The sequence below is a fragment of the Athene noctua genome, chromosome 2, assembly GCF_965140245.1.
Source record: "Athene noctua chromosome 2, bAthNoc1.hap1.1, whole genome shotgun sequence".
Classification (NCBI taxonomy): domain Eukaryota; kingdom Metazoa; phylum Chordata; class Aves; order Strigiformes; family Strigidae; genus Athene; species Athene noctua.
The window spans coordinates 131,305,644-131,319,268 of NC_134038.1; the positions used below are offsets into that span (position 1 = coordinate 131,305,644).

A 13,625-nucleotide genomic window follows, 5' to 3' on the forward strand; every position below is an offset into this window, starting at 1 on the left:
CATATCTAAATTTATTTCTGTTAATCTTCAAATGAAATTATTGCCTAAGAAGCAAAACATTAGTGTTTAAATACTGCATCTTTGGCAAATTATTTTGTGTGAATTTAGTTGCCTTGTATAACTCAGATATAGCATTTTATTAATGAGGCTATCAATAATCCTGTGGTCATTAGACCCCGCGTTTTCAAACTGATACATGAAAGATCTTCCTGTACCGAACAATGATGTTAATAGCTATCCCATGGGTGACACAACTGTATTCATGTAAAGCAATTTCCCAAACGTTTGCAAATCAGAAGACTGCCTAAATTAATCAGATACTTTATTCAACTTTATCCAATACTTTATCCAACTGATTTTGCTTGACAAGCTGTAGTCATTAACTCTAAATGTTCTATTTTAAATACAACTACGGCATTAATTGTCATCAAATCTTACACCTCCACCAATTTCAGTTATCTTGAGTTTTGACAGTATACAAGCAATTAAAAATTACTTTAAATACTCAATCTAAAGATTTTATAGCCACCATCTAGAATTACTTAAAATGTTTTAACACAAGGTATTTTAGTTGAAAATACTTCAGAACAAACTTCCCAAGTGATGGCAGAAGCCAAGACACATATTCAGGTGATTTAAATTCCAACCTAAGTGCTGTGGCTCTAGGCAGATCCTTGGTAGCACCCTGTTGTGGCCCTACAAAATGCTCTCAGAGACCCAGATGGAAAACTGGCTGTATGTGCCAAAGATACAAAGCCTTCATAATGTGACACCACTATGGTGCACCACCCAAGGTGCAAAGGACACCACTAACAAAAAACACTGAGGAAAAAGGATAGTAGAATATAAAGATTTTATACAGTTTCTGAATTCTCTCTCCCTATACAAATAACATCTACACATATACAACTACATCTTACCTTGTTTCCTTGAATGCCTTTCGGGCCTGGCTCACCTGGAGGCCCACTGATACCCTACACAAAAGTCAAAGTACAGAATGAGTAGCCTTTCAAGACACATGTAAAGTTTTTTTAATTTGACCTGAACAAGGTACAGTAAAATGTAGCACAATGCTAAACTCTAAAGGAAATTTTTCTCCGTCATATCCTGCAAAGTGACCCCTACATTGAATATTGTTAATATTCAATAACTTGTGCTGGCAGAAAGGATATCTCACTACTGAGACTGCATATGTTTTATCTCAAATTTTCCATTCCTTTCTCCTCCTGCTCCTGACTTTGCCATATTTTCATGTTGTCTCTTCTGCTCAAGCAAATAAACTAAGCTGTCACAGTCTATTTAGCTCTCTTTTTAAGAAATCACTTCCCCAAAATCTCTCTCTGATGATGAGCTGAGATGAATTTTAATTTTCTGACATTACTACAAGCAACGTGTCCCCTCACACAAGGAAATAATTAATGGCTCTTTGGAAGAGACAGAGCAGGTAAGGTACTCTGTCCAGAGTGATGACATTGAGGAGGTCCCTTCAGTGGCTGCTACAATAGCTAGAAAAAAGTAGGTCTGATAATTATGAAGAACCCTCCAGTTCACTGACTTCTGAGTTAGTGAACATCCCACTGCCATCTCCTGGGCTGCCCAGTTAGGTCAGACTAGTCAACGTTGTTGCAACTACCACTAACAGAGCTGATAATCAAAATGAAGTGGAAGCCTCATGAGGTTTTTTTAAGTGACTGGAGAAAAAAAAGTAATGACCTATCAAAAGAATAACACCACAAAACTACAGTTTATTGTAGTAAAAATGCTGGGTCACTTTTGGATAACTTCATGTGTATAAAAAGACACAAAATGAACCAAATCTAAATGTATTGGTTTAGTTGCTGACACAAAAATGTGCTCAGACTGTGTTCATTCCCTTTATTAAATATGATAAACTACAGGAAACACATGACTATCCCAAAAGAAACAAACCCCCTTTCAGCTACCATCACTAATAGCTATAGTAAATCCTCCAAAATACTGCATTTTGGCTCATAAAACAGATATGAAAATTTTGGAATATCTGTGATTTTGTATCTCCCATGAATTTTCCAATCAGAAAAAAAATATGTTCTCCTTTCCTTTTGCAGCTGTTGCACAAAGCATGCAAAAATGCGATCACACAAGTAACAGTTATACGACCACAAATCAGATATTGGGGAGAAAACAGTGAATGAAATTAATATAGCTAGGGTTCCAAATTATGTTCAAATCATAACTTTACAAACTAGGGAATAACTGTCTCATAAGAGTACAGTGATGTCCCAAGTGCTGTATTGTGCACAGACTCACAGTTATATGGCCTTACTCCTTGGTTTATGCATTTTAATTGAGTACTATTTACAAAAAGGAATGTTGCAGGTTTTTTTGTTTCAAAAGAAACAAACTCTACTTTATTCTCTTAGTGTCTCTGTGTCATATAAAGAAACAAAATATTTCTTTAAAAACTCTTAGTACTTGAAAAGCATTTCCAAAAGAGACTTTGAAAAATCATATTTTTCTAAGCTATTTTTCCTGAGGAAAAAATTATGATCACGATGTGAGATGGACAAATGTCCCAGCACTAAACTGGCAATGTGCTCAAGGCAGGGTGTGCTAATAGAAATACATAATATAATCTGTTAATATAAATACATAAGATGAATCATTCTCAAGCTCATTGCATGCTATCTTCCTTTTAGTCATTAAGCAAATTGTAGTTCCCACAGTAGTTCCCTTAGAGAAGAACTCTGCAGTTGGAGACCACAAGTGGGCCATACACCTGTGAGTAGCTTTAAGAAGCAGCAGCAGCAGCCAGGATTTTTTATTTGAAAAGACAAAGATTTACCAGACTCCGCTGTCTTGGTGCCTCATGCACCAAACATGGTGCTCTCCACAGAGCTGACAGGTTGTATGTAGAAGAAACTTACAGAATATAATGTGTTTTCTTTTTATTAGTTAGCTTTCAGTTCCCTTACCTGAGGTCCCCGAGGTCCCCTAGGGCCAAGAGGACCTTCCAAACCCTGAGGAAAAATAAGATGCAATTATCAGATTAATAGTAAATTGCAATTATCTGCTTTAAAGTATTGAAAACTGCGAGTACATGTAATGACTCCTATCTCTATTCAAGCATTTTCTAGGGAGTTTATTCTCTCTCCAGAGTACTGCTGTTCTCATTCTGTATTCAGTAATTGCCAGTTACATTCCATCCTCAATATTTGGGTCGATGGCTACTTAACATCTTAGCTGTTTGATTAATTAGTTTTTATTTGCTACAGGTCTTTAAATTAAATTTCTAGAAGTATATTTGATACAGAATTCTTAAAAAAATGCTGCAGTGCCTATACTAGAATAATTTCAGGTAACTTTGTCTCACTAGCTCAAACTGCTGATCAGTAGCATGGCAGAATCACACTAATAGTTCACAAAAACTGTTAAAAAATGCATCCAAAAAAAGTAAAATGATGTATTTTTTTAATCCATTAGCTGTCACTTGTCCATTTAATGAGTTCTTACCAGTTATCGCCACTGTAGGTTAGTCACAAATATATATAATATTTCTAATATATTAGAACTAATTATATAGTTATATATATTTGTTCTAATATTATATAGAAAGTGGCAGGGGAAAAATGGAACTTTTCCATATCAGACAACAATATTGCCAATTATGCTTCAATACCCATCACTGCAGTTACAGATCCACCTCAGAACAGAGAATTTACATTTAGCCATGTATGTTCTGTTTCTGATTATTTTGTCCACCATGGACTACTTTAATGTAAAAAACAACAACCAAAACACAACAATAATTTTGTCCTAACTTCTGCATTCATAAATGTGAAGCTGGGAATTCTGGAAATGACTAATATTCATTTGTTCACTAAATTCTTGAAGTACATAATCCATTATAATCTCTGATCCTCTACAGATGTCAAACTTCTTTTTCATCACTGACCTCAACAGAAATGAAACTAGCAAATTTCTCACAGCCCTGGCATATTTTTTCTACATCCAGATTTCTTGGCTGCTTTGATTACGTTGTTTGCCAGCTTCTGAACAGCTTCCTTTTATCTTAGTGGACATTTCACATAACATTGTGCTCTTTCTCACATATTTCCTGGACAAAAAAATTATGAACTTTCTTTAGTCCTCTGAGAGATGCAACTCTTCCTCCTCGTTTACCGATATTTCAGCCCTTTATGACTCACTTGCTGCCATTTTGAAGCATCTCGCAGGATATACTCAGCCTTTGGATTTTTATTACAGTATAATGCCCTTTTTTCTTTGCAACAAATACTGCTGCTTTGAGTAGTTCCTAATTCCTACATGAAATTAATCATTAAATAACAGGTTCCAGGAAACATAAACTTTTCAAGTTGGTCTTTGATAAAGGTAAGCATAATATGGATGTTAAAACTGAAGAAATGTGCTTTAATAGAATGAATGATTGCAATCTAATTGGTAGTACTTTACAACTCTAAACTAGTGGTTTGTAGTACTTCTACAAACCTGCTTATATGAACTCAAGATACATGATTATCTCACTCAGAAGTACATTACCCTTTCATCTTTCAGAGAGTAAAAACCAGGTAAAAATCTATACTGACTTGTATCACTTCTGCACTTCATGTTAAAAGAAGAGGAGGACTAGACAGAAGTGTGAATGCATATCAACACAGGTGGACTGCTAGACCTGAAAGTTGTTCAAGTTGTATGAGAACCTGCTTCTACTGTAATATAACTTTATTCATTTGAATTAAAATTAACGTTTTAAGGAAAAAAATATGGTTAACTCCATAACACAGTCCTTTGTAAGCAGGGCTTGGCATTAGTCAGGACATTTGTTTTAGGTAAGTGACTACATTTTTTCTGCAAAATGGAAAAAAAGAAGATGGTGAACTGGGCGTTCAGTTTCTGTGAATCATATTTCTACTATGAATGTCTCTCTATTACCAGGGAATTATAGTATGTTCCAAATTTACAATAATCTTTACAAGTTATGTTTATTAATATGTTACATGATTTTCTAGCATCTTCATCATTGTGAAACCATTCAAATAAAAAGTATACTTACTCTTTCCCCTTTTATTCCTGGGGATCCACATTCTCCTCTTTCGCCCTTTATAAGAAATCAAAAAGTTGACAGCTAATCAAGATGTTCTGATTACACTACATGCATTACAGACTGGGCAAGCAGTTAGTGCAAGAGGTTGAGTAGATTCTGAGGAACAAAGAGTAGCATCATTAGATATGGTCTGTAGAAGATATGGTCTGCTCTACTCAGGTTAGATACTTTTTCTTTTTGAGAATATCTATAAAATTTCCAATCTACATCATAAGAGGATAGTACATTTAATGTCTAATAAGTTTTGTTGCATTTTTCCACCACACTGTGCTGCCTCCAGAGATCCTTTCCATATTCTGATTTCATTACTGTGATATGTGAGATTTTCCTAAATAACAATTGTGAAATTGTACAAATGGAATGAGAATTACTAATGTGTTCCACTGATGATTTAACATATCAATAGACACATGAAAAATAGACATATAAATCTACTTTTCCTATTTCCATGAAATGTTTCTGTAAAATTGACTGAAGCATTTTTCTAATGAATACAAAGATTCAGAGAGGCACTTTTATTAATTTTATTAATCCTTGCAGGGGATAAGTGTCCAAAACAAGTAAAATCAAAATAGGATTATCTCTGTTTCTGTTCTGGCTATGACAGTCCACTTTACAATTTGAATTCCAGCTCTAGAATCTTGTAAATCATTGAGTGTATATTTTTTTTAGCTTCTTGGAGAGCCTATCTTGAGATTTTTTTTGATCAAGAATTAGCCCTTGCAAGTTATAATTAGCTTAAAAGTAAACTTCCTTGTGGTAAGTTTTTTAAAGACTAGTAATTGTCATACTGATTTGTGTTTGTAGTAAACAATTTCACATTCTTTCTATTTAACCTCTTATCCAACCCTCAACTTTCTTTTTCCTTCCAGCGGCTTTATTTCTGGTGTTTGACATTTTTCTTTTTATATTTAGATTACATTTTCTGAATTTTTTTTTTTTTTTTTAATTCAAACAGGCCAGTCTGCAAGCATTTACATAAATGATGAATTTACTTCTAGGGATTGTATTAGGAGCTCTCATGACAAAAAGACAAGACAGGCTCTTTCCATTCTGTCATATACACTGTCAGCAAGTGCCAATCTATTTTCAGACTATTTCTATTTTATAAAAATCTTACCTGGTCTCCCTTGTAGCCAGGAGGTCCCTACTCAAAAATATTAAAAAAAAAAAAAAAAAAGGAAAAAATCATGAAAGAGAAAGAAAAGGCATAACATACTGCTAATATAAGTGGGGGGGGGGGAAACGTAGAGTTATGTTTCAGAAGTTTAACTATTCACAACAATAAAATATCTCTCCGGAATAATTTAACATATAATTCTCTGCAAATTTAGATGTGTCTTTTTTCCTTATAACATTAGCTGTGAATATGCTACTCAGTTTGCCAGCCTCTTAGAAGATATACACTAGCATTTAAATGGGACTTCTAAACTTAATCGATCTTATGCATGGAGCAGTGTTGATCTTTCTACTATAAATCAACAAGAATACAAGCTGAGAAATATCCGAAGTCAGAAGCCACTGGAGGATAATCTAGATGTTTTCAGTGATGATATTTTCAATTCTATCTTTGGGATAAGCTTAATGCAAGTCAATACAAAAATCACATAGCTTCAAAAGTTCCTGTTGTCAGTAGCATCACATATCTATACTTAAGCACATGGTTAGACTGCTTTTCTCAGTATAGATGCTTCCCTAAACCAGAATTTACTTTAGGTGCTCTAAATAATTAAATAAAGTAGATGTGAGAAAAATGGAAAACACATTTTCAGTTCAGTGGAACTAAAATGTGAATCAGGATTTGGAAGATAATCTGAAGGACTAAATATGAGTTAGCACTGCAGTAGTCACATACCTCTTCACCTTTTTCTCCACGATCTCCTTTTTGAGCATCGCCCTATTGGAAGCAAAGGAATACAACTAAAGTATGTATTGCTCTTTTATTTATCACTATTACACTAAAACCAAGAGCACTGTTTAAGGAGCAGAAGTTGCTTTTTTTATTTACAAATATCCACACTTCTTCCTCCCACAATCAAGGACACATAATTCCTGAACATTAACATAAAAAATTCAACCAATGTTATTGGACAACTGAAATCTTAGTCATCACAGCAAGTCAATCTGCTCAAGAGATTTGTGTACTTCTAGAAAGCTCGGTGGAACTTAGCCTTCAGCTAGATTCAGAGACCTCTGCTGTCAGAGAAAACCTGGAATGATAGGCAGTGTTAACTTTGTAGCAGTTTAGTTTCCAATTTTATTCTCTCACTTCTGAAGCAGTTAACTATAAACCTCTCATAGCAAAAGTCCATCCTTTAAATCATATTTTAACATACTTTTCCTTTGCTATCTTCACTTCTACAATTTGAATAAAACTAGATAGAAATTTATTTATTATTTTTAAATTCACTTTACCTTGTTTCCTTTTGGTCCTGGCTCACCTTTTTCCCCTTTGTTACCAGCATCGCCCTGAAACAAAGCAGGGAAAATGTCATTACCACTGTGAAGATAAAATTCTCCAGTTTCTCTAAGACTGTATGTTGGGGGCAGGCCAAAATCTTTTTGGAATAAGCTTAAGTAGAAATCCACATTGATTCAGGTATGATATGTGTGATACTACGTTCACTTAGCTAAAAAAAAATACTGGTATTATCAGGTGTCTGTGATATTTTTATTAATATTCAATGATATTAAATACATTTTCTACAAAGCATTTGAAAATCTAACCAGGAAGGTATCACAAAAAACATACATAGTTCCTCCTCCCCATTTTTCAGAGATACCCACCACTATCTGATCTTTGCTTAGAAAACCTCTATGCACAGAACAGCTTAGTGTCAATATGCAGCATCCTCAAAATAAAAAAACTACTACACCATTATTCCTGTTTGGAGGATCATGAAGGCGGGGACTAGAAAGCTTGGTGTATATGTGTATATATAAAAAATACATATATAATACGTTACATATAACAAGTTTGGATAAAATAACTTAAAATTCTTGGATCTCAAATTTTAAACTGGAAACAAGGCTTTTAGTTCCAGATACATATTATCCAGAGCCCAGGGACTGGATGATAGATAGGCCCTGCTGTCATAACCTGCTACACATTGGTTGACCAGTTGCTTAGTGTCTAGGGAGAAAGGCAAAAACCTCACATATATCTTAGTTGTTTCTGGGGGAGCTAGTAAAGATACAAAAGAGATCAGAGAGAACACACTCTGTCTGAACTCCCACTTCTCTCTCTTTACCAGAGCCAAGAATCAGTTATGTGTTGAAATGTCACAAGAGAAAAGAGAAGGTTGGAAGCAGTTTTAGACCTTTCTTCATATATACCATCACCCTCAATCTTTTGAACCTTTCTCTCTTACACAAATAGAAACTGCTAGTGGAAGTAAACCTTTGTCTAATGGACCTTTCCTTCCCTATTGCAAGATTCAAGAATAACTTTTTGGTTTGGGCTTCAAAATCATGTACCTATTTATCCACAGTGTTTTATTACCCAATAATATAAATATATTTCTAAGATGGTATGTGATTATGGATAGATTTTTTCTTATAACAGTAATATGCTGTGATACATCGCTTCTTTTTGCAGTACATGCACAGCTAATGTCTTGCTTTTTACAGACATAATAACCAATTAAAATACTGTCTAACATTGATCTCAATGATTAAAATTCAAATTCTGGAGGCTTTTCAAATGAATGCGTACTTACAGAATCACCTTTGTCTCCTTTTACTCCCTTTTCACACCCACAGTTCTTCTGCATACACTGAAAGTTTAATAGAAACATTAAGGAGAATGTTTTTCAAATTTATTATTTCAATTTTAAGTTTCAAATTATAATTTTTAAAGAAAAAACTCTGTTTTTGCCTAGCAACAGACTAGAGAACATAAAAATGGAATAACAGGAAATAAATTATTTTCTAATATATAAATTTGTTTTTCAATCAACATTACACTTCTGTATAGCCCACTCAGAATCAGTTTCTTGATTTATTTATAACAAAACCAAATAAATCTGTTACTACTGTAACTACAAACATTTAAGGTAGATATAGTACTGTGAAATCTTACATAATTTTTGGACATATTTGACATTGCTGTTGTTTTCTAATGAGACCACTAACGAACTTACATGTGTTGTACTAGTCCTATTTCACTCTGCTAGGAAGAGTGCTTTATGTCTTATTGTTCATACTACTCACTAATGAACAGAAGTTGTAGAAATCTCAGGAGAAGGGATGGAATAAATGCATGAAAGTTAAAATAAAAGCAACTGTCATCGGAAGCTTTACTCAGGGAAGGAAGATTGATTAGTCCTGGCGTATTGTTGCATTACAGAAGAAGCAGACATCAGGAGACCTAGTATCAATAAGAGTAATGAAAGCACACAAAACTCAAAAAACCTACCTGCTTCTGAAGCAAGGCTTCCTGAAAAGAAAAGGAAAATGTTACTTTCATATAGATTTAACTTAACAGAGTAATAAGTTAACCATTTTTCTTCTCTAGTTCACAGAATTTCCAAGGTGAATGGTAAAGAATGTGAATACCTTCATCCTTCATCCCTTCCTCACAATGGTAAGAATCAATCTGTGGAACTACTCGTAGACAAAAGGATTCTCTGGTAGGAATAGGGGGTTGCTTCATGTGACCCATAATGATCAGAAAACAAATGACAATATCAAGGAACAGTGCTAACAAGGGGAATATGAAAAGTCTTCCTAATGAAAAGGCCTTACTATGGAAGGTCTTACTAACATAATATATAAGGGAAGGACTCAGTGATTTTATCAGCCTTATACATGAGAACAAGTTACCTTCTAAAATATTATCATATGCTCAGAGACACACCCCATGTGCTGGAAAATACCCCGTCCCTCCATCAGTGGCCAATGCAGCTAAGCTACTCCTGTCCAGGCATACAAATCCCCAGACAGCAGCTGGCAGGAGGAAGTTCCCTCTGTCCTGACTTCTCATGTAGCAGAGACATGTACCACAAAAACATTCCTCACGACAGCACCATTCTGTGAGATCTCAGGGAAGAAACTTCTTTTGTAAATACATACCTTCACAGGTACAAAACATAGCCTTGTAATAACATAAATTATTTCAGAAATGCCTTTCACTTACTGTATCTGTGAGATTTCTAGCCACATGTTTAGTGGCGCAACATAATAATTTATTTTTAGACATAACAACTAGCAAGTTTCCATTTCTGATTTTAAATTTTCAAAATTAGTTTTTTACAACCTTTAAATGACTACAAAAATATTACATAAATTCTGCATGGACTACTCCCTACTTAAAGCTATTGTATTTTCTAATAATTATTTTCCTCCAAATTGTCTTAATTTATTATTTGCAAAGTCTTCTCTTACTTAAAAAATATTTTCTAGGATTTTAAACCCTAAATGCTTCCTAGACGGCCCCAACACTTTGCACATTATTGCTCAGAAGTGAGAAATGTCAAGTCCAGCTGACATCCCTCTCATAGGAACACCTTTGTCTACTTTAAACTAAGAAATTAGTTTATTATTCCCTGACTTTCCTTATGTGTGCCTTATGCTGTGCTAGAAGGGCAGAGAGCTAAGTGTCCTTAATTAATAACTACAATGGCAGATTTACAGTACTTTGGGAACCTGATCTCACTGGAGTCAACTAAAATAATTCTATTGGCTTCAGCAGACTTTCTTGAAGTTAATTCTTAAGACCAGAGCTACCGGCCTTCTCTGCTATCGGTGCTGGAGGCCAGGTCTTGCAGATGTCCCACATGATCTTTACAACCTTCCTAAACTTTCAAACCTGAGGCCAGCTCCAGCCCTGGTTCACCTGCAAACCTCTGCACTGCCTTCAGGATTTACCTATCAAAGTTAAATGAAATCTGCCATGGATAGGTGGATGACAAAATTAACATCAGTATTACTTACCAGTTCCAATGCTACATCAGCTATCAGGTTCTGATCATCCAGGCATAAGACATGTTTAGAGGATGAATCACCAGATATCATGCGCAATTTTTCTTCTTGGACATTTTTCTTCGAAAGGCCAATGGTAAAAAAACGTATGCCAAGACTCCTAGCTGCTGTGGCTATACCCTGGACATTAGGGCTGTTTGGGTGATCCACACCATCAGTCATCAAAAAAGCCACTTTTGAACTTCTCTTACGACCTTCAGTTTTAAACAGCTGAGTGGCATTGGAAATTGCATAATAGGAGTAGGTGCCGTGGCCAATAAAGCCCAGAGACTTGATTTTCTCTTTAAAATTCTGTATATTTTTCCAGGCTGTAAAGGGATGATCAATGCTGACTGTGCTGCTGAACTGCATACTTGCTAGTTTGACATTATACTTCTGGGACTTAACTGGCTTCATCTGGAAAATGCTGTCAGTTAAGTTTAGAACAAAATTCTTCTGTATATCAAACAACTGATTTTTGGCACTTTCTGAACTGTCCAGGATAAAGACTATATCAATGAGACACATACCACCTGTAATGGGACAAGAAAGTTAAATCTGTGAATGATGGGCACACCTGCACAACATTTTTCAGATAATTCTCTGCAACTATTCCAGTCCTCAGATAATTTCCCCAAGGATTACTCTACCTTCCCAGTAAAAATTCTAAGGATAAATTTCATTGTAAATGCCAAGAAATTCTATTAAAGTCGAGTAAATAAATTTAAGTTATTATTATTAATTACAGTCTCCAGACATAAACTTTCAAATTAGGATCTTGATGGGATTATTTTAGCATTTTAGTTCATTTTGCATACAAAATTTTCCACGTGCAATTTCAAATTAAAAATTAGGCTTCTTGTCATTGATCTTAAAAGAGATATGCGTGTCAATGAAAATCAATCGAACTGGAGTCCATGATGAAGTAAATGTCACCACAGTATTCTCCAGGCCTGATAATCAAAATAAATCACATTTTTAAAATGCATATATAAGTTGTCAATTACTAGCCAATTGTCCTGAAATATGCAGAGACATACAATATGGTCAATCAGAAATTTTAAGAAAATGGGTTTACCTTCATCCTTTTGCACAAGAGAATCGGAATTCTCTCTTTTCCTTCTGTTTTGCCCATATACTATCTGGTTTGTTGTCACAGCCAGAAGTAAAAAGCAAAAGAAAAAGTGTTTCTTCTGCATAGTGACTTTGATCTCAAATTAGACAACTCTTCCTTGCTGTTAAAAGTAGAAAACCACCTGTGAATATTTCATTAGTAGATGCAAATAAACAAATACAGATACTTTACATACAGAATAAACATTTGTGGGAAGCCCAATTCTAGAGAAAACATACAAAAAACAGTTATAAAATGTCACTGGGTAGGTGATTTCAGCATTGCAGCCAGTACAATCCCAGCTGTAGCTCACATGTATATTAGAACCTGGTTTATTAGAGAAGAAATATGGATAGAGCAAACACAGCAATCCCTTTTCATTCTTAAAAAAAAGGCCAGTGCTATCTTTAGCTTTCATTTGAACATCTAACAAAGAAGGGTAAAACAAATGGTTACTAATGCATATTGCTATTAACATAATTTGCTATTAAACTAATTATATTAAATTAGCAGAAATATTATAGAAAACATAGAATATAGTTTGATTCTAGAAAACCCTAATTTTTAGGAATAAACAAAGGTCTGGGTGTTTAGGGATGCAGATATATTACCTAGGTCTGCAACATCAGTATGAACAACTTACTCTTCCAAAAAACAACAGCTTAGTAATGAAATTCAATACATGAATGTATTATTAATGTTACATGGCTGTAACAGAATGTGTGCAATATTTCCATAAAGGCAATATTCTAATGACAATATATACTAATAAAATAAACATTACATTTAAGTCAGCAATTCAACATATTTCCAGAGAAAACTAAATTCCATTAGAACCTATTTACAAAAAATGCCTGTAATTTACAATAATTCATTTTAAGTATTATTGATAACAAAGATAATATATTCAATTTAAATAACCTTCTCAAATCCTCTTTTAAGTCCATCAAGCAGTTAGTTACATATACAGAAACCATCAGTGCAGTCCTCTAACAATAGAAAGGAAATAACCAAATCTCTTACCTTCGAAGGCATTTAGAAAGCAAATTGTGGATTGAATAAACTGTCAGTGTAGAAGATATGTCCAGTAGGTCATACTGGAAAATATGTTTTGTTTACAGAAATGAAGCAATCTGTAAATAAATAGCCTATCCACTTATAGATGGCTCTACCTTGCATCTAGGTCCTTTATGGTCCATTATTGCTGTTTAGCCAGCCAAAGTTTAAATGAAGATAGTCAGGCACTTCGCCAGGGCCGAGTGGGAGTCCAAGCCATTTTGTTAAAGGGACAGTGTCAGCCTGGGATCATGAGTGTCTTCCCATTTTAAATAACTGAACTTTTACATTAAAAAACTCGCTTCTAGACAATCTGCATCTTTATCCATCACTTTGCCAGCCACACCTCTTCAGCTTGTCCATATTAAAGTTGCAGTACTGACTAGATCA

General features: G+C 34.5%; 1 protein-coding gene across 1 annotated transcript in view; it reads right to left on the reverse strand.

Annotated features, from left to right (window-relative positions):
* Positions 1 to 13,318, reverse strand: part of COL28A1 (collagen type XXVIII alpha 1 chain) — a 68,059-nt gene extending 54,741 nt beyond the window's left edge. The window contains exons 1-11 of the mRNA XM_074900327.1: positions 13,203 to 13,318; positions 12,144 to 12,300; positions 11,039 to 11,598; positions 9,522 to 9,542; positions 8,824 to 8,880; positions 7,520 to 7,573; positions 6,960 to 7,001; positions 6,225 to 6,251; positions 5,054 to 5,098; positions 2,955 to 2,999; positions 921 to 974 (exon numbers count right to left, since the gene is read on the reverse strand). Coding sequence (XP_074756428.1) covers positions 921 to 974; positions 2,955 to 2,999; positions 5,054 to 5,098; positions 6,225 to 6,251; positions 6,960 to 7,001; positions 7,520 to 7,573; positions 8,824 to 8,880; positions 9,522 to 9,542; positions 11,039 to 11,598; positions 12,144 to 12,264 — 1,026 coding nt within the window. The 5' untranslated portion in view covers positions 12,265 to 12,300; positions 13,203 to 13,318. The remainder of the gene's footprint in view (positions 1 to 920; positions 975 to 2,954; positions 3,000 to 5,053; positions 5,099 to 6,224; positions 6,252 to 6,959; positions 7,002 to 7,519; positions 7,574 to 8,823; positions 8,881 to 9,521; positions 9,543 to 11,038; positions 11,599 to 12,143; positions 12,301 to 13,202) is intronic.
* Positions 13,319 to 13,625: the final 307 nt, after the last annotated feature.